General features: G+C 41.8%; 1 protein-coding gene across 13 annotated transcripts in view; it reads right to left on the bottom strand.

Moving 5' to 3' along the window:
• Positions 1–21533, bottom strand: part of Ptprt (protein tyrosine phosphatase receptor type T) — a 1144051-nt gene that overhangs the window by 722763 nt on the left and 399755 nt on the right. For all 13 annotated transcript variants that reach the window (XM_036185148.1, XM_036185155.1, XM_036185146.1 and 10 more), the window contains exons 4-5: positions 21374–21455; positions 8412–8527 (exon numbers count right to left, since the gene is read on the bottom strand). In XM_036185148.1, the coding sequence (XP_036041041.1) occupies positions 8412–8527; positions 21374–21455 (198 nt within the window). The remainder of the gene's footprint in view (positions 1–8411; positions 8528–21373; positions 21456–21533) is intronic.

Raw genomic sequence — 21533 nt, 5'->3', positions numbered from 1 at the left:
TACATGCTCTAAACAGAACAAATGGGTCTTACAGCCTAAACAGCCTTCAGTTCAATCTTATGCTTACCAGTGTCCCTCTCAGGGTAATAGTTGACCATGAAATCAAAATCCTCCCCCCCACCCTGTAAAAGCAACTTGTATTCCAATTCCTCTAAGCTTGCATTGTTTTATATGGTAAGCCAGCTTATCCATTGAAGAAAATGACCTAGAAATATTTATACTTTGTTATCCCTAGAACACACACACACACACACCATTCTACCTCAAGTAGGATCTCTCTGTCTTGGGAACCACCTAGAGAAAAGGTGTGCCTAATGCATGTTCTATTTGCCCACTTCCTAATTATCTATCAAGGTATCTATTAAGGCCTCACTGTTTTGCTGTTCCCTCTCCATTCACCTCTTGTGCCACAACATTATCCCCTTCACAAAGAGATAAGATATAGCACGAGAAAAAAAAAAAAAAAAAGCTGTCATTATTTCAGAGAGGAGCCAGGCTTGCAATTGATTTGTAATTGGCAGAAATGAGGACAATGCTGTCTTTAATAAAAGGGAAACTGTTGCTGGTTCTACACAACAAATTGGACACTCACTAAATAGGAGATATTCTAATACAGTGTCTTGCAATCTTGCAAGATAGTTTGAGCTTCAGGAATAAAAAAATAAGTAAGTAAATAAATAATCAGGTCCAATATTTCCAGCTGAAATGGTCTGATTGCTCCAGGAGTCTCCCAGCCAGCACATATTTAGGTGACATTCCCACAATCCATTCGTAATGAATACTCTTTCCACCCCCAGTCCTCCCTACAATGGTATGACATTTGGAAACTTACTAGAATCGCGCCCATCCATTCTCTTAAGAGCACATTTGTACCTTTTTGGCAGTCTCTAAAGAATAGCTTTTGATTATTCTTTATTAAAAGTTAAAAGAAATAGAAGTAGACATAAATCATTTTTGATTAGCTGTTCTGAAACCCTTCCAAGGGCCGACTGCATTCATGGCCGGCGGCTCTTTTGGGTCTGATGCCTGAGTCCAGAGCTCCTGCAGACTCAGAAGAGGACTGGTGTAAACCCCACAGGGGCCACAAGCTTACAGCAAAGCAGACAAGACAAGCAGGTGGGGGAAGGGCCTACACATTTGCCATCTCCCAGTGATGGCTTCCTTGTTTGTGACTGGTTCATCCCTCCAAGCACCACTGAAAGGCCACTTCCTCTGAAGTTACTGTCCATATTGCACACTCACTGTCTCTGCTTTCCCCGCCTTAAGTCCACCAGCCCCATCTTCCCCAAACAGCCTTCCCACTTTGTGATGAAATAGTCAACAGTGTTACTCAAGAGTCTGTCTTCACCAAAGAAAGGTAAATCCGCCGGGGGGGGGGGGGGGGGGGGGGCAAAGATTGGTTCTGCACCAGCTCCTTGCCAAGCAGAGAGCAAGCTGATCTGGGCTAAATCCTGAAAGTATAGGCTGATGATGGGCTGAGAAAAGCCACAAAGAAACAGCATAAGAGAGAGAAATACCTGAGGGGAAAGTTCCAGGTCAGAGTAGCCAGGGTCCTCACAGGGGAGCTGTACAAGACAGGAGAAAGGAAGGCCAGGTATTGCGTGCAGGTAAGTTTTTTCTATTTATTTTTCACAGTGCTGCACATGGAACCCGGGGCCTCAGCACACACTAGGGAAACACTCTAACAGGAGCTTCATGCATTTATTTCCTGGAGCTCCTTGATTATCTGAGTGACCTTCGGGTGAAGAGTAGCACAGAAAATAAAGCATGAGATGTCAGGGCCACAACTTAAAAAACATGAGTTTATATAGCTTTTATTTCCATAATGTCTACTAATAAATATTAATGTATAGTTTTCCTAACATAGGGTTCCCTGGCTACAACACAGATCTCCCATGTTGGAACATCATTTTATACCTACCCCCACCCCCATTGTCCTCATAGAACATGAACACCATCACGAAGCCCACCCTGACTGTAGTGTCATAAGTAACAAGGCCCCTCATCTTTGAACCAGGAGTCTCGAGTCTTCTGCCAGCATCTATAAAACTGTAGTAGACAATCTTATTAACCTGCAAATCAGCTAAAACAATCTCATAACAGTGATTGGCCCATGGCCTCAGGGACCCAAGAGGGCAGGCAGATGTTTACAGAAGGAATACTGAGTGTCATCAAGGGCTGAAAAAATTGTCATGTACAGACAGTGACCCCACTGATGGGGGTTTAACTTAGAACATCTCTAACTCCACATCAATGCAAAAGTGATATATACTAAGCAGGAATCGCACTTCAAATTCTGAATTTTTATTTGTGCTTTGGCTAGCAGTGTGTGCTGCACTACTGTGGAAATGATGGACAGCAGCCAGGAGCCCCAGTTTCCAGTCAGTCAGTAATGAGAGGGGGAAGCGATGGGAACTCCACAATACCCTGCATTGCTGAGCAAGGCTGACCCTTAGCTTGAGTCTAACTAAATGTACTTTCGGTGCCCCTCACACTCATGATCAGGATGTGACTCCATCCCTAAGCCAAGGAACATCTGTAAAAGGACTGATAAGCATCCCTTGGTTTTAACAAGGAACACACTGCTGATATTTACAAGGGTGGCTTTTAGAAAGAGATGGATGCTGAAGAAAGCCACATTGCAAATATCAACCTTATATTTATGAAACAGGGATCAGAAAGAGACAATAAAGCCAAAAAGCATCCAGAGAGGTCAGTGTGAGTGACATTTCAAGTGTACTTTTATTTCAATGATTTTTCTTACAAATTTGGGAAATTCAAATACGTTCAAGTATCTAGTACAGTGGATGGAAAATTAGAGGCATGAATGTATGCTAAATAAAGGAACATGTGTGCATGTGTGTGTGCATTTGCATGCACACGAGTGTATGTGTGCATGTGTATGGTGGGAGGACAGAGACTGACATTGGATATCTTCTTCAACTGCTCCCTGTTTTACTTTTTGAGACAAGCTCCCTCCTGAACCTACAGTTGTCTGAATCAGCTAAGGTGGCTGACTAGCAAACCCCGGGATCCTTGTGTCTCTGCCCCCCAAGCACTGGGTTTGCAGATGTGCATGGGTGCTGAGGAATGAACTCGGGTCCTCATGCATGGCAAGCACTTTACCCATTGAGCCATTTTCTCAGCTTGAACTTACATTTTTTCAATAAGGATCTACCTGTAAAGAATGATTAGATTTGGTGTAGTAAAGCGAAATGAATGAACCCAAGGCTTCAGGATGCAGCACACATCCTTATCCTGGCTCTCCTGCTCAATTCCAGTTTGACCCTGAAGTCCTCATACACACACACCACCCCCGCCCCCAATACTCAACCTCATTTGAGCTGTTAATGTCAGCTCTTTGAAAGATCATGGTGAGCATTAAAAGTATTTTGTGTGTAGGCCTTCAGGACATGTCCATATATGCATACTCTCCTGGCTTTACCATCATTGTTGAGTTTCTCTGACCACCATGTGGAATCCCTACACAGAGGGACATCTAGTTCAGAGCCATTGGGAGGGGGAGATTCTTCACTCTCTGCATTGGTAGCTAGTGCTTCCGCACTGGATCAAGGTAAGAAGCTAATGGGAAGAGTTACTGCTGTGCAGACTGACAGACATACCTCTTTATCTTACACCCAGCAGGTGAAGCTGATATGGACCAATGGGCTTGCAGAATATGAGCCTTTTCCTGTCAGACCCTCTCTGGTGCCTGTGATTGTCTCAACACATACACAGACCCTGCTGAGATCTATGCAGAGCATCTGCACACATGACCTCATTTCTGAGGCGGCAAGTGTCATGGATGTACAGTCTCCCAGTGGAGCATACTCTTTGTAGAGTGACCTCCAAGGTCAGCTCCATGGTGGTCCTGACAAGTGGTCTGGCTCTAGAGTCCCTGGAGAGTGAGAAGAGGGAAAGTCCTATCAGCTGATCGTTGGGATAAGAAAGGAGGACATGCGCAGAATATTCTAAACACCATTTGGATGAACAGTACACCTGAGGGAATCTGGACTGTGTCCTCACCAGGAAGCCAGCCTTTCCACTGAAATTAGCCACTCGACACTAGGAGACACTTCCTATCATCTCTAGAACACCAATATCTAAGGAAAGGTGAGCATTTTTCTTCCATTTGATGGCATTTATTTTTGTTTGTTAGTTTACTTATTTACTTTTAATGTTTCCATAAAACAGAAAAAAAGAATAAAAGCATTATCAATCTATTATCACAATTAATAATATTGATGTATGCTTTATAGTATTATAAGTGTATGTATACATGTAGGCATGATATATAGGGATGTATATACATTATATGAGTAGGTATATAACTCTGCACATATTTATATATGTATATGTGTTTTTCATTAAAATATTAAATATACCAACTATTTTATAGCTTGTACAGTTCACTTAATTACATACTATGAGAATGTCATTAGTATCTTCCCACCATCTTATATTTAATTATTTCATTCCAGCATTTACTTAATTAATCTCTCTTGCAGAACATACTAGTTCTTCTAGTTTTCTGTACAGTTGTATATAGTTGCAGGTACATCTCTGTCCTCATTTCTGGTCATTTCCTTAGAAAACTGCCATAAATGAAGCTAAGTTTGGAAAAATGTGTGCATTGATGGTTTTAGATTTTATGTATCTATCTTCCAGAAATGATGGACCTGTCTATACGCTGCATACACTTATGTGTATATGTGTGTGTCCTGCTGTTTCTGCTTCCCTGTGACTACAATGATCAATAACTTCCAACTACAGTGTTGCACACATGCCTGGAATTTCACTAGTCACATGGGTCTTTGGCAGAAAGCCCAGTATTCAAGCCCCCTTCCTAACATTCCCTGAAATATGGAGGAAGAAGCCGATACTCAAGAAGCCTTCCTTGCAGGGATAGTTATTGTATCCATCCACTCATTGCATTACATTTAAAGCCTCCCTGGGTAGAGATAGATTAGAGAAAGCTGAGGACCCCTGCTCGAGCTGTGCTCCCGGTTTCCGTCCACCTCCTAAGCCTGCTTTCACACAGAGTATTATTATGATGTGAAGCAGCCCCACAAAAGCCACTTGTGTGCCCTCAATAAGACTGTGATGGGGACGCTGTTCATTACATCACACAGTCTTTGCTTTACGGGGGCTCCTGGGAACTATTCCTGTCTGGCCTCTGTGTGAACAACAGTTAGAATTTTCCTGAGCAATTGGTTTGTGTTTATCTCGCAGACATTGTAAACTGTAAATCTGACATGCTTTCTTTATTCTACCGGTGGCTGTGGTGCTCGGGTGTCCCACTTGTGACCCACAGGCAGGCAGTGGAAATGCAGAAATGTAGTCATAGCCTGAAAAGCAGCTCTCCCGTGCTCTTCTTATCTTGTGGTGCCTTGCGTCTAATTTACACTATCTTGTCTTGCTTTGTATCCTATTGTAAGCCACCTGAAAAATGTTGAAAAGTAGATAAATAAATAAGAAAGAGCCCCATAATGTGTATTTCTGTCTGTTTTCTTCAACACTTCCTCTGTTCTCCGCTTTAACATCCTCCTGTTCATAGGGCTGTGGCTTAGTGCATATGAGTCAGTACTGTAGCGATGCTGACCTTACAATAACTGAAATACTCAAAGTTCCTGAAAATATTGTGATTGTCCTACCTCTTGCTTATGACCCCGAGGAGTTGATGCCATTGAAATGACAGTGCCTCTTTGGAGCAAAATGTACTTGAACTCTCATTACAATGAAAAGAATCAATGACACTGCTTAATACTGAGTAACAAGGTGGGACACAAGCAACAGGGAACAGTTGTTAGTGCCTAGATGGTCTTTGTCTGCCCAGGCAGTTTTCAACTGCAAGGGGAAAAAAAAGGTTCAAATTTAAGAAGCGAGATGACAGTAGGAACTGCCATCAAAATTTATACGGAGTCCACCTGGGCCAAAGCACTGAAAACTCATTCGACATCCTTGGTCAGTGGGGAAATAAATTTCCTAATCACACTGAGGTACAAATAAACACCTATATTAATTGAAAAGACTGACTACAGTGGATGCTAGTAAAGTTGTGTGCTAAGTGAATTTACATAAACTGGTAGTAGCAATGCCATGTTTGAAATAGCTCTTGGTTCTTCAGAAAGTTAAACTCATGTTTACAGAAGACCTGGCCATGTCACTACTCTATGTTTACTGAAGAAAAATGAAAGAATACACACATACACACACACACTCAAAGATTTGCACATTAATGTTTAACAGATTCTTCTTAGCTGATAATAGTAGGAGCAGGGGCTGTCTCTGACTATGCTGCCTGCTTTGGGGACCCTTTCCTCTTACCAGACTGCCTTATCCAGCCTTAATAGGAGAGGGAGTGGCTAGTCTCACTGCATCTTGATATAGCATGGCTGGCTAATAACCTTGGGAATCCTGCCCTTTTCTGAAGGGGAATAGAAGAGGAAGAGATGGGATGAGGGAGCAGGCATTGGGGGAAGGAATGGAAAGAGAGGAGGGAGGGGAAACTGGTGTCAGGATGTAAAAACCAAAAAATAAATGAACAAAAATATCCGCTGTAAAAAAAAAATAAATAAAAAGAAAAAAAAAGAAATAGGAAACAACGCAACAGGCAGCTATCAGCAAGTTAATAGGTAAGAAAATTATGATATATGGTTTACTATTAATAGTCCATTGTTAGAACAGATTATTCCTAAAACAAGCTAACTAAATAAAATATTGGTACATGCAATGATTTAAATGGACCTCACTTCAGAATAATTGAGAAAAAGAGTTTAATACTGCTCGCTCTCTCTCTCTCTCTCTCTCTCTCTCTCTCTCTCTCTCTCTCTCTCTGTGTGTGTGTGTGTGTGTGTGTGTGTGTGTGTGTGTGTGTGTGTTCATGTGTGTATGAAGACATTCATGCAAGTGCCACAGAAGGTGTGTGAAGGTCAGAGGACAACCTCAGGCATGGGTCCTCACCTTGTACCTTCTTCGAGGCAGGGTCTGCCTCTTGTGTCCACTGTAGTACACCAGGCTAGCTGGCTCATAAGCTTTCAGGAATGCACCTGTCTCCACCTCCCACTCACCACAGGCACACTGGGATTACAGATGCTGGGATTTTCGTGCTTTCTGGGAATCTGAACTCTAGTCCTCATGCTTACACAGCAAGAGCCTCATCCACTGACCTATTTCCCCAAGCCCTACATTAATATGAAATTGTAGAACATGTAAACAAATGCATAGTATCAGGAAACACATCAGAAGATCTTTATTATACACTGGAGTAGAGAGAAATTAAAAATGTGGACAAGGGCACATTGGAAGGTGACACTAATATTCATTATCTTGATTATGAAACTATTCACACATAAATACATTAAATTTGTCAAGTTATATGCCTTAAACATTATATCTCAATTATCTTCAATAATGAAAATATTTGGAATTAAATGGAAGCTAGATATGATGGCTCACACCCATAATCCCAGCACTTGCAGGACTGGGGCAGAAAGATAAAAAGTTTTGGTCCAGCCTAGGCTACATAGCAAAACACTGTCAAAAGAAATATGTGTGTGTGTGTGTGTGTGTGTGTGTGTGTGTGTGTGTGTGTGTGTTGAGTGTGTGTGGAGAGGGAGAGGGAGGGAGAGAGGGATGGATGGAGGGAAGGAGAGAAAGAGAGAGAGAGAGGGAGAGAGAGAGAGAGAGAGAGAGAGAGAGAATAAAGATGGCTTCGTGGATGCTGCAGGGAGAAGCTTAGGTCTGCTTTTCCTTCTGTGCTGACTCAGATCTTGGTAGTTGTATTTGCAATGATAGGAGCATGAGAGTGCTATCACCATGAGTGCTCTCATTCTGTGTCCTGTCCTCTGGCTTTGTACCCTACCCAGAGATGCTCTCTCATCTTGCTAGGGAAGTAGAATTGATGAGAAGAAAAGAAAGACAAGTGTGTTGATGGACTGTACTCAGTGACTGACTCATTTAGCCAGAGAACAGACTATTCATCTCAAAAGCATTTTCTAACAAAAAAGCAACAGTTTCATGAGGACATCCAAGTCCCTTTTAGTCAAGGATAAATGACATCACAATCCCAGACCCTAAGGTACACAGTTTGTCTTAGCCTTAGCAATTGTAACTTTAGTAACAAAGGTTGTCCAAGAGTACTTGATGGTAGTGGGACCAGGGGGGGGGCTCATATTCACAAATTCTACTACACCTAGAACTTTTAGGCTGCCATCAGCTTCTCCATCTCTAAAATGCCAGTCTATTGAAACAGTAGATAATATTTCACAAGAGTATGGACGGAGAGCAATATCCTAGGAGCAGAGAAATTTTTAAATGCCCCTTTCCATACCACACCCTTCTTCACAGCACATACTTACTTCCTTGCAAAGGGAGGGAACAGTGTAAATAAGAATTTCTGCCATTCTTACCTGGAGCCAAAGTTTGTCATGCTGAGACCACTTCCCACCAGCAATGCACTGAAAAGTGGCATTCTGCCCGACATTCACCTCAACATTTTGGAGTCGCAGGAAATGAGGTGCTTTTCCTAAGAGAGAAAACCAAAGAATACATGAGGACAGTATTCAGTTGCCCACACCACTTCTCCATCAGGGACACCAGCCCAGGATAAACCATGTGCTTGAGAAGAAGCCAGGCTCTGATAAGAGTTGATGGACCTCTACAGAGTGAGGCCTGTTCTGTGAATTCCACACATTGTCTCATTTAAACCATGTGAAATCTATGGAGTAGACAGGACAGCATCCTTAGTTCACAGATCACAAATCTAAGACTCTGAACATTACATAGTGAGCACAGTCAGGCATCCAGAAAACACGGGAGCCAAGATGTGAATCTTGTCCTGTGAGACCCTCAAAGTTCCTGTGACAACTTGGCCCACACATCTCTAGAATGGTTCAAAGTAAATGTTGCCCTGGGAATGACAGTAGGTTAAAGGCTGAATCACAGAACCCAAAACTCCTCCCTTGTCTCTGGTGATGATGCTGATGATAGCAATGGTTAAGGGTGGTATTTTATTTGTGCTGAAGTATGATTTTACTTATATGTTAATAAATCAAGTATGCCTGGAGATCAGAGGTTATAGTGAGCCAGGGACAGCAGTCAGGCGGTGGTAGCCCATGCCCTTAATCCAATCACATGGAAGGCAGAGTCTCTGTGTGGTCAAGGAAGAATTTCGTCTACAGTTAAGGACAAAGAATATTGTAGGAAGAAAAGAGAAGGAAACTATAAGAGCTGTCATTGTTACTGATTATTTCCATGTGATAGGTACCATGCTCAGCATCTACAATTACTCAAAACAGTGCAACTGTCCCTATGAATTCCAGAAAGCTGCCCATGTTCACAAAGGTGCATAGTTTACATTCTCAACTTTACACCTCCTAAGCATGGGTGGAATGTAGAACACAGATTCTGGGGATTGAGTATAACATGGTTTTCAAATGGAAATCAGCATCTAAGATCATCAGTCCTGGGATTAAGCCTGAGTTTCTTGTTGGATAGCTTATAGTCATATATTTCCTTGTTTGTGACGGCAAATGCTCCTCTAGATAAGTCCCCCATAAAACAGCAATGTCTGGTTCCCATTAGCTGATAACTACTTAGCTGATGACAAGAGGAATGAGCTTTGTCATTGAGTACAATGAAAATTTCCTACTAAGATCAATAAAATCAGCGATAAGCTGGCATAGATTCCTTATCCCAAGTGGGGCTAAATGGAGGAGCCTTATGATACCAGGGATATCAAGAAAAGTAGGAAGAAGAACATATAGTGAAACCCCTACCAGTGCTAAGAAGTAGTCTTAGTTGAGGTCTCTATTATTGTGGTAACACACTACGAACAACTTGGGGAAAGAAGGGCTTATTTAACTTTACAGCTTATAGTTCATTATCCAGGAAACTCAGGGTAGGAACTCAGGATAGATATGTGATGAGAAATAGAGCAGTGACCATGGAGTAAGGCTGCTTACTGGATTGCTCTCTGTAGCTTGCTCAGCCTGTTTTCTTTATTTTCTTTCCTTTTTTTTCTTTTTTTCTATTTTTTTTCTTTTTTTGGTTTTTGGAGACTGGATTTCTCTGTGTAGCTTTGCACCTTTCCTGGAACTCACTTTGTAGACCAGGCTGGCCTAGAACTCATAGAGATCCACCTGCCTCTGCCTCCCAAGTGCTGGGGTTAAAGCCACCACTGACTGGCTTACGCCACCAGCACCCGGCTTCAGCCTGTTTTCTTGCACCATCCAGACCACCTGCCTAGGAGTGGCACCACCAGTAATGGGCTAGGCCCTTCCACATCTATAATTAATCAAGAAAATTCCCCAATCTGGCAGGAGCATTTTCTCACCTGAGATTCCCTCTTTCTAAATGATTGCATCTTGTGTCAAGGTGACATAAAGACAGCCAGCACAACATGTTTTATCTATTCTAATTTCATGGCATCCCTGTGAAGCATATGATAAAGGGTAGAAATTAATATCAGCAAGTCCAAAATTGTTGTGAAAGTTAGCATTAGTTGTTGGCTTGACATATCTCAGAATCACCTTAAAAGAGGATCTCAAAGAGGAGGGTCTGTCTATATTGGGTCTGGCCTTGTCTATGGGATTATCTTTTTCTAAAGTAGTATTTTGGTTAATTTTGTGATAATTTCCTACAATGTAATTTGATCATATTCCCATCAACTCCTCCTATACCCACCCTTCTCACCCTCCCCTCCCTACCCACACAACTTTGAGTTTTCTCCCCCTCTACATTAAGTGCAGTTTACTTTGCCCAAATTTCTGGAATAAAGTCTTCCCTAGAATGGAGTCCACCTACATGATCACAGTTTTGAAGAAAACTGACTCTCCTTCCCACATCTATCAAATGCCAATAGCTCCTAGGCTAGTTGTAGAATTTCACACCACATCCTGTCTTCATCCTGGGATTTTATTTGACTTGAGCTTGCACAGATCTCGTGCATGCTGTTGTAATTATTAAGAATTCATATGTGAAACTGCCATGTTGTATCCAGGAACATTGTTTCCTTGATGTTATCCATGGTCTCTGACTCTTACAATCTTTTCATCCCCTCTTTCACAATGACCCCTGAGCTGTGTGGGAAAGGGTGTAATGGTATGTATGTACCACTGAGGATGGGACACTCAAGTGTCTCTTATTCTCTGCTCATTGGTTAGTTGAGAGTCTTTGTGTTGATTGCTATCTGCTGCAAGGAGAAGCTTCTCTGATGGTGTTTGAGATGCACTGATCTACAGCAATAAGTCAGTAGTAGTCATTTTAACACTGTATGTTCATTTAGCAGAAGAGTACTATTAGGTCCTCCCCTAGGTCCTATGACCTATCTAGCCACAAGTTTTTGGCCCTATTAATAATGTCAGGTATGGGTTCCATTTCATGGATTGGGCCTTAGGTACAATCAAAAAGTGATTGTGTAGTCTTATAGTTGTGGCACTATTGTACTACTAGGTATACTTACCATGTTACTTGCTGTTACAGCATTCAGAGTTTAAAGTTGTACAATATTGATAATTACTTTTTAATTTTTTTCTATTTTTATTACTTTTTAAAATTAATTTTCTCCTCCTGTATCTGCATAGCACTTTCCAGCACTGTGAATGTTAGCCAGTAGAGATAAGGTTCCAGGTGAATACCAGCTTGATTTCCATGACTCAAGTATGTGGAGTCTTAAGAATTATGATCTTATCATCAAGTCCCGGAGGACAAACAACAGTATTGACAATAGCCTAAAATGCTTAGGGGGTCTATGGGAACGTGTTGGCCAACAACTCAAAGAGAGGTAGCCTTTTCCTGTTATTGGGGATTTTATTTGCTAACATGTGGTCTCTAGTTGGGGTATTGTCCTCCTCTTGCAGGGAAATTCTACTAAAACTATTTTATTTTATGCTTATGTATATATTTCAGAAAGTTCCTGTAGTAGTGGGTTTCCATGACTTTTTCAAAAGGCCTTCATTTGTTTTCCCTCCCTATATTCTCTCCTCTACATTGTCTTGTGGAATAATCTTTTGTACACTGTGAAGATGTGTCTTTAGCAAGGAACCTTCTGGTTGGTTTAATAAAGAGCTACATGGCCAATATTTAGGCAGGAGATATAGGCAGGAATTCCAGGCACAGAGAGGATTCTGGGAAGAAGAGGAGAAGCCAGCCAGATGCTGAATAAGTCAGACACACTGAATGGGATAGAAGTAAAAGCCATGAGGTAGAACATAGGCTATTAAAAATATGAGTTAATTTAAGTTATAGGAGCTAGTGGAACAAACTTAAGCTAAGGCTGAGTTTTCATAATTAATAAGTCTGTGTGTGATTATTTGTGAGCTGGTGACCCAAACAGAAATCCTACTATACTCTCCTCCTATCCTCCACCCAAATTTAACCCTTGCTGTTCCATTACTCCTTTTTAATCCCCACAGTACTGTGGTTTATCTCTCCTCCCTTGACAGCTCCCCTCCTCCCATGGCTCCTTACAAATTTCCTAATATCTGTGGGTATTCCAAACAGAACACACACAAAGCTAATATCTACAAATGAGAGAAAATATGTGATGTTTGTCTTTCTGGGACTGGGTTGTTTCACTCACAATCAATGTTTCTAGCCTTATTCATTTACCTGAGAATTTCATAATTTCATTTTTAATAGCTTAATATTTTATAAGTTCATTTTTCTTAATATTCCATTGTGTAAATGTGCCACATTTTCATTATCCATTCATCAGTTGATGAACATCTACGGCTCTTTCCATTTACTAGTTATTGTGAATAGAGCAGCAAGGAGCATGAAAGAGTAAGTACCTCTATCCTAAGACACAGAGTCCTTTAGATATATTCCCAAGAGTGGTATAAATGGATCCTGTGGTAGACCTATTTCCATCTTCTGAGGATGGATTTTCCTCCACACTGATTTTCATAATGCTTGTCCCAGTTTGCATTCCCATCAGCAGTAAATAAGTGTGTTCCCCTTTCTGTTAGGGAATATCTCGATTAAGTTCATTGATATAGGAAGATACAGCCCAGTATGGATAGGGTGCCATTTCCTAGGCAGGGGATCCTAAATTTTGTATCTAGAGAAATTGAGCTGAGAACAAATAAATAAGCAAGCAAGAATGAACACATGCATGTATTTCCCTCTGTTCTTGACTGTGAGTATAAGCACCTGCTTCAAGCTCCTCTGCTGTGGGTTCCTGACTAGGGTAGATTGTAACCTAGTACATTAAGCCAAATAAATTATTTTCTCCTAAGTTGCTTTTTATCAGGCATTTCATCATACAACAGAGATGAAACTAGAACAGTTACCAAAGCTACGGAGAGACACAAAGAATTCAGTCTAGCTCCATTTGATCCCCAAACTCGATTTTGGACTAGTCACTCTCTTGCCTTCTTGGCCTGGAGAAGGATGACGGTATCACCAAACAGGTCTCAGAGTACAGAAAACAGACCCTCAGGGTGGACTCTGATGACTCTTCTGGCTTCTCTGTTTGCTCCCAAATATGTTACAAGGAACCCCAGTCCATGCTACTTCCCCCTGAGGATGTTTGGAACTGTCCTGTCTACCAAAATGTGCTACCACCTATAAGACGCTCCCAAACCCAGGGACTTCAGTGTGATCAAGGACACTCACTGTGAGAAGGTATATATCATCTGCCAAGGTCTTAAGCCAGCTGACAACATCTCAGATACTCCCACAGGCTACTGTTAGAGACCTGTGGCTGAAGTCTCATCTGCGTCCAAGGCCCAGATGAGACTACTTCTGATGGTCATCTCCAAGTTCAAGATTCCTGCATCTACAAATATGATAAATGTCATGCTGCTCTGGTTACTTGAAATTGTTCTTCTTTGGCTCTCCTCTATAATTCTGTGAAGTGATTTTGGAACTATCAGTTCTTCAACCTAGGATTGGAGCAAACCTTATAGGTCTGTTTCTGCTTTGGTTTTAAAGTGGAAGGGAACACCCACCCTATATAAGGAGGTAGTGTTTAGGCTCCAAAATCAAGATATCCTTTTGGGTTTTACAAAGGTCACCATCCTCTTGCACTTCCGGTCATGAGGCAAGTGGTTAAGTTCTGAGAGATGTACAGTTAGAGATAGTTCGTTCCTCTTTGGTCATTGATTGGTACCTGCCTGTTTCTGACTCCTCCCCCTTCTCCCTTCTAAGCAAGAGTTTCGTCCTTGATTCCTTCATTTGCATTCCATCTCACTTCTCCCTTCTAAATTCAGAATGCAGATGATGACTGCCCATGGGTGTTAATATTTGGGGGGAAACACTGATGACTCTGATTTACAGCAGAGACATCAAACCCAAACTCTCACAGGAACCAGACAGCTATGCAAATTAACAAAGTGGCTCCACTGTAAATCAAAGCTAATAAAAACACCACCTTCTTGCTCCATCTTTCATTTTCCATTTTGGAAAGATATTTTCACAAAATAAAGAAAATATGTTGTAAGCAGAGTAAGGACTGGTATTATCAATGTTGGAAAATTGTTAAGGAATGGTGGATAAACACAAGAAGTAGAGAGACCTCACACCACATTGAAACAGAAGCTCTGCTGCTAAAACCAGCAGCAGTGAATGGGGTGGGGGTTGGGAGTACTTTGCTCAGAGCTGTCAATCACCTGATTTTCCCAGAAAAAAACAAATAGTCCACATTTTATGTGAAGTCCCTTACCCTAAAATCTTGAGTGTGTTTGATGAAAACACTGTTCAGTCTTAGCCGAACTCATCAGAAGTCAGGTCCCACCAGTTTGCAGCCTCTGAGAAGTTGCTCTTATTTTCAGTCTCTTAGAACAATTCCCACTGGCCACTTGTCCTCTATCTGAACCCGTAAATCCAGCAGTGACTCCAACCCCTCCACACACTGAGGGAACCTTCTCAATTCTCGTCTCATTCTGCAGTCTCTCCATAGGCCCCGGATCAGCCCTGATTCATGATCGGTATCTTTTGGCTGGGATCTTCCTTGTATTTGGTCTTCTCTGGACTCCTGGAGTCTCTGACCCTCCCTCTACCGCCAACTCCAGTCCTCTTCAGCCACTCTTCCCATCATTGTCTTCCCTCTGCACTTGGGAAATGAAATTTTTGTGCCAACATCAACTCACCAACCTTTAGCCAATCACGGGTGACCTTGGGTCCCCCAAGCAGCCATCAGCTAGGCTTGAGGCACCTCCCTCTCACTGCTCACTGAGACTGAGTTCCCCTAAAATGGAATCCTGCTGAACAGGGTTAAGAGCAAACTGGCTGTGCATTTGGGGCAAAATGCCTTGATGCCGGTGACATTTAAACTCCTGCAGATGTCAGTGTAGCATCTGAAGACATATTATTGTGCCCTTTATCTCGCTCTTTAAACCTGACAATGCTCAGCAGGAAGCCACACAATTGAAGTGAAAGCTCCTACATACATTAGAAACGTGTTGCTGTTGCTCTGTGGACTGAGGGACATGGCCCTGTGATAGTGGGAAAAATAGGTTGGAAAAAATCTAAAAGTCAACTTGGGAGTTAGAAAGTTTGAAACTGAGTGGAACAGTGTGCTGACATTTATCGAAGTTATAACTGCAGTGGCCCTGCTAATGGCTGACACCAAGACCTAGCAGTGGATGGTAGCTATGGCCAAAACCATTTTGGAATAACAATGAGTTAAATGGTCTATAAAATATGGGTGGGAAGTTTTTCATTGTAAAAGAAAATAATTTCTTTGGAGGATTATGCCTGACTTTTGGTCACTGTTTTGAAAGCTTTGAGGCAAACATTTAAAGCCAGCTTCAATGGACAGAGAATAAGATTGCAAATCAGTAATGATTCCTCTGTCCACAACTTTTAGAATAATTAATTGAATCCTTTATTGACAAACTATGGTCATATGTCAATAAAAAATGTTTTGAAGGTCAGAAGTGGAGACTCATAAAAATCTGAAGATATAAGGAAATGCATTTTTTTTCAGTATAGTTACAATCTTACAAACTTCTGAGGAAAATTAATTCTAAGGCTGAGGATTTGGAGAAAACATTGCAATGCAACAGACAGGTCAGGAGGCACACAGGTTATATGATGTGTAATCCCATGAGCAGTTCCAAGGCCTGTGGTTACCACCTCAGAGATAGCATAAACACGCAGAGCTCTGGGCGCAGCCATCTTTGGAGCATCTGTCTCCCAACCTGACCAATCAAGTAAGACTGGTTACTACCAGCACCCAAATGCACTGCCAGGCTAGCTATCACTTTCTCAAGGTCTCTGTTTCTCCATATCATTGCTGACTCCTGGAAACCCAAACACAGAATGCATCTGTATCTAGCAATACTGCCTCATAAGAACTGATTAAGCCAAAATGAGGCTGCTGGGTAGACCCTGATCTAATCCAACTACTGTCCTATCAGGAAGAAGAAATGTGGACACATAAAAAGGCACCAGGGACTTATACACAGAGAAAAAAGACCACAAGAGGTTGCACTGAAGGAAATTTTGCCAGCCTAGGAAGATCATCTCCAAAGCTAAGTTTTCAACAGCATAACCTTGAATTTCTATCCACCAGGGCTGTTAGAAAATGTAGTGTAATAACTTGAGCCACCTAGTCTCTGGCATGTCTGGACTACAGTCCTTGTGAAGCAATAAACCATCTGCTACATAGAATATAATTGCGGATTTAGTTGTTTTGTTTTCGCTCCCATTCACTTTACTGGAGGCCTACGAGGACAGACAATGAATTTGTCTTACGTAGTTCTGTAGTCCCAGAACAGGGCCTGACACTGAGCACAAGCTCCATAACCACTTCCTGTGAGTGGCTGACTCCTTACCAACCTGCTCCAGGCCACCACTGTTTCTTGCATAGCTCCAAAATGTTCTCCCATAGAGTTCCCAACCCTTCCTATTGGACTGAAACTCAGACGCCATACAACACCCTTTAAGAGTTAACAGAAACCATTCCATCCACAGATAAGCCTTTCTAGAATCGCCTCCCTGCACTGAAGACTAATATCCACTCAGTGGTGAGGTCGCAGGTCACCTGCTCAAGGTTCACCTAGGACATTGTCTGCTGTGCTCCATCTACCAGGCCACACAGCCTGCATGGGGATGTGTCCCAAGGCAGGACTTCTGTACTTGCTATTTCCTCTTCTTAGACCTCTCCTACCCCCCCCCCCGCCTCCTTTGCAAAGCCTCAGAAAGCAAACTCCTTTCCATGATTATAGTCCCATCTCTGATCACATCTTTGAAGACAGATCCCATGACCACATTACCTAAGGAGTCCTGAAGAATCCCACTTCCCATATTTATCATATTCACAACACTTTCCTTTATCCCAAATTATCCATTGTTTATCTAGTATTAAATACTTAATTTATTTCCTCCTTCTTACCCCTTGCCAAACACCACAGGCACAGGAGCCAACCCTTTCTTATTTAACTATCTGCTATGCCCAGAACATCTCTTGAACACACAGCTCACAATCAATAATTTACTTGTTGAAATGAAGAATTAGTAAAATCCTGGGCTAGCAATGAACTGAGCTTATGAGCTGTGGGTGTGCCTCCGAGGACTACACACACTGACAGTTTTTGTACATATCCTTAATGTGATTTTCTCCAATTCCAGCTACTCTTTCATTGGCTGCACATTGTGTTTTCTGGCAAGGATGTTCTTAAGCCTCCTAAGCACTGGGGTTGAACACAGCCACAATACACCATGCAGAAATAAAGCCAAGGTCATGTCTTCTAGAGTTATATCCCATGGCCCATTTGCTGGGTAACCGACTCTCAGCAATTCTATAACCATGCAATCCACACTTCTCAGCAGGAGAAGGATGGGGCTAATAGGAGAATCTTAAATTCACAGACACCATGGTGAAAATAGAGAGGATCCCCAATGATCCTTATGGTTTTGTGGGTAGAAAGCCATTCAACTGCCCTCCAGGGATTCTCTCCTCTAAAGACACAAAGAGAAGAAAATATCTGCTGGTAATGAACAGGACTTGGATGACTAAGACAGTGAGGCTAGGACAAGATATGACTATCAAAGTATTATGGTGAAAGTGAAGAAGCACAGAGCACTGGGACTCAAGGACAGAACATCATGCTGGATTATGCTGGGGAAAACCAAGTGTCACCAAGAAAGACCAAGTCCAGGCATAAAGGGATAGATATGTGCAGGGTATAAGGAAGAGAAAAATCAGACCCAGTTCCCCCAAATATTGTCTGGAACTTGGGACTTGCCATACAGTTTTCCAGAGAAAGTGTTTTAAGCTAATGAGTCAGACCATGGTGGTCTTCTCCCCTGAAGTGGGGAGGAGATGATGATTGAAGATCTGACAAATGGATGGCAACACAATCGAGAAGATCCATTTCCATTACAGCAACATGGTGGGGCTGATGTGAGACATATGCCCAGATGTGTGTGTGTGGGGGGGTATTAAAAGGCACATAGTGAAGCAAGGACACATGATGCCTCTTGAGGTGGCACTAAGCTGCTCCCTTACCCTTAGCATAACTGCTATGGTTTGAATGTTTTGTCTTCCAAACTCACACCAAAGTTGAATCCCCAAAGTCAGTGGCACAAAGAGGGAAGTGTGGTGACATTTTGTTTGTGCTCTAACAAATAAAGCTTGCCTGGAGATCACAGTGTGGAGCTAAGCCACTAGTTAACCATAGAGGCAAAGCAGTGGCACAGCTTTAATCCCAACACTTAGGAGAAGGAAGCAGGAAGATTAAGAAATCAAGGCCACCCTGGGATATACAAAATTGATCCAGTCTAAAAGAGAAACAGAGCCAGGAAGTGGAGGCACACACCTTTAATCCCAGCACTGGGGAGGTGGAGAAAGGAAGTGATATGGTTGGGTGCTTAGAGAGAGGAATATAAGGTGGGAGGAGACAGGAGCTCACCCCCTTTTCAGTCTGTGGATTCAATAGAGGTTAAGAAGTCTCACAAGTGGCTGGCTCCTTTACTTTTCTGATCTTTCAGGATTTACCCCATTATCTGACTCTGGGTTTTTATTATTAAGACAAATAAGAATTTATGCTGCAGGGTAGAATCTGATGGTGACATTTAGAATTGGTAGTTTCAGAATAAGGTAAGGCTTGCACAAGTTCTTCACAGTGGAGTACTACCAATTCAGTCCTGGTGTCAGCAAATGTAGATGGAGATTTGACATCCAGGTGCGCACTCCCTGTTTGTTTTCATGTAATGTTCTGCTCTGCTCCCAGACTCTTTAAACTAGTGAGCTATCAACCGACCTGAGCCTATGCCAGAGTTATGACCTTGAACCTCCAAAAACTGGGAGCTAATAAACTCTTTTCTTTATAAAGCTAGTTTGGTTGTACTAAGAGGACTGTTTATAACAGTAAGTGCCTGTATCAAAAGAATTCGCATTTCAAATAAATAACTTAATGATAAACCTTGGGTAAGCAAAAACAACCCAAATGCCCAAATAGTAGATGGAAAGAGATAATCAAAATCAGGGCTGAAATTAATGGAGTAGAAAAATACTACAAATAATCAATAGAGCAATGAGGTGGTTCTTGGAAAAGATCAATAAGATTGGCAAGCCGTTAGCCAAATTTACTAAAATAAATATAGAAGAGACACAAATTAGTAAAATTAGAAATGAATTGGGAGACATTACAACAGATACCAATGGAATTCAGAAAAATCATAAGAACATATTTTTTAAAGTACCGGCTCTACTAAATTGGAAAAAAAAACCAAAAAACTAAAGGAAAAAATATCTAGATGCAGACAACATACTAAAATTAAATCAATATGAAATAAAAAAAGTTAAACGGGTCCATAATGAGCAACAAGATTGAAATAGTAATTAAAAGTCTCCCAGCTAAAAATAAGGCCAGCACTGGATGAGTTCACTGCAGAATTCTCTAAAATCTTCTAAAAGGAATCAACTCTGCTGTAGATGGGACATCTATGTCAGTCTGCCTCCCCAGTCTCAGGAAACATAATAGAAGAGGAGACTGGAAAAAAGGAAGAGCAAGAAGGGAGGTGGTGAACTGCTGTCTTTGGGGCATGGCATGGCTTTTGAACATGTGAATTCTAAGTATCTGTGGTTCCCTACATATGACCTACACAAAATCTAGCCAGTTAAAAATTCCAGCAAGAATACAGTAAGGGCTCCCTAGAGACCTCACTCCTAACTGAGGAACTATTTGCAGTTGGTGGCTGCAGTATGCTGTGAGTGCAGGCAGTGTCTCTTTCTGTTAGGTGTGTGACTACTGGCAGTTCCCTGTGCCCCAAGGATGAACTCAACAGCCGCACATATATGGAAAGGACTAATTAGAATCTGTGGGTTTTAAATAATTAATTAATAAGCAAGCAAGGAAGCAAGTGTGGGGGGGGGGAGCACATGAATCCGGGAGGGAGATGTAATGTGGGATCTAGTGGGGAACTGAAAAGGGACTAATACATAGACGTAATCAAGATACACTCTATTACATGTATGAGATTTTCAAAGACTAAATTAAGATTTTAAAAATGTCAGCCTGCCATGGATACTTCAGCCTACTAAAATATATTTAACTCAATGTCTCATGGTCACATGGGAGAGTTGAGAAATCCCAAGAGTCATCTAGAACTAAATGGCTGCCAAGCAACTGATAGAAATCTAAGACACTACATTTTCAAATTGAGGACCTGGCATCCCAGCAAACTCTGGCAGTGACTTCCATGATCCCTAGGCATCTCCAGACTCTAGTCTTCCCATCATATACAATATCAGCTCAACTGCCTGCACCCAGGACTTGGCTAAGCAGGAACTGTGTGGATCCTTGCTGAGACACATTCAAGTGTCTTTGACTAAATACTGCAAAGAAGGGAACTTCAGGAAGGAGTGGCATGCCACTGAGGACTCTTGACACTGTCCCATGGGTACTAACCATGGTAATCTCACCCTACACCTACACAGTGCTGATAAGTATACTTAAAATTATTTGTAAAGAATTAATAGCTCTGGAGTCCTTTTCCTTGTGGGTGAAGAATGTGCTAATTTGCTTCATGTTTAATGTTGTTCTTTTCTTGTTTTGTTTTGTTTTTTTTTTAAAGACAATTGCAGAAGATTCTATCTAAAGGCCCTAATTCTTCCACTTCAGTGGTCTGAATCCTACTAATAAACAATCAGGACTTTAGACTCCCTTAATAATGGAGAGAGATTCAGACAAATTATTTTGCCAGTCTCTGCAAATTCCTGGAGGTGCTGCCTGTTGAACGGGCCAGCAAAATTATGGATTTATTCAGGACTGATTGCATTGGGTATGTAAGCAGTTTTGAAGGATTAAAAGAAAGCAAGTGAGATGGCTGTGAGCTGAATGAATAGGGGCATTGCATCCTTGTGACTACCCAGTCAGGCACAGAGAAAGGATGTGTTGGGAGAAATGAATAGACTTACTGCATGGATGAGCAAGGACCCGGACCTCGTCCACAGCAATGTAACCAGGATGACCCTTCAAAGAGACGGATTCAAATATCACCTGAAATACAAAGGGCTGATGTCAGTTTCACAGAAGCATTTGTCCACATTCACCTGAAGAAGTCACAGAGACCCCAGT

This window comes from Onychomys torridus, chromosome 4, assembly GCF_903995425.1.
Source record: "Onychomys torridus chromosome 4, mOncTor1.1, whole genome shotgun sequence".
NCBI classification, from domain to species: Eukaryota; Metazoa; Chordata; class Mammalia; order Rodentia; family Cricetidae; genus Onychomys; species Onychomys torridus.
Note: the sequence above shows the minus strand (reverse complement) of the source record. Positions and strands in the feature narration are given on the sequence as shown.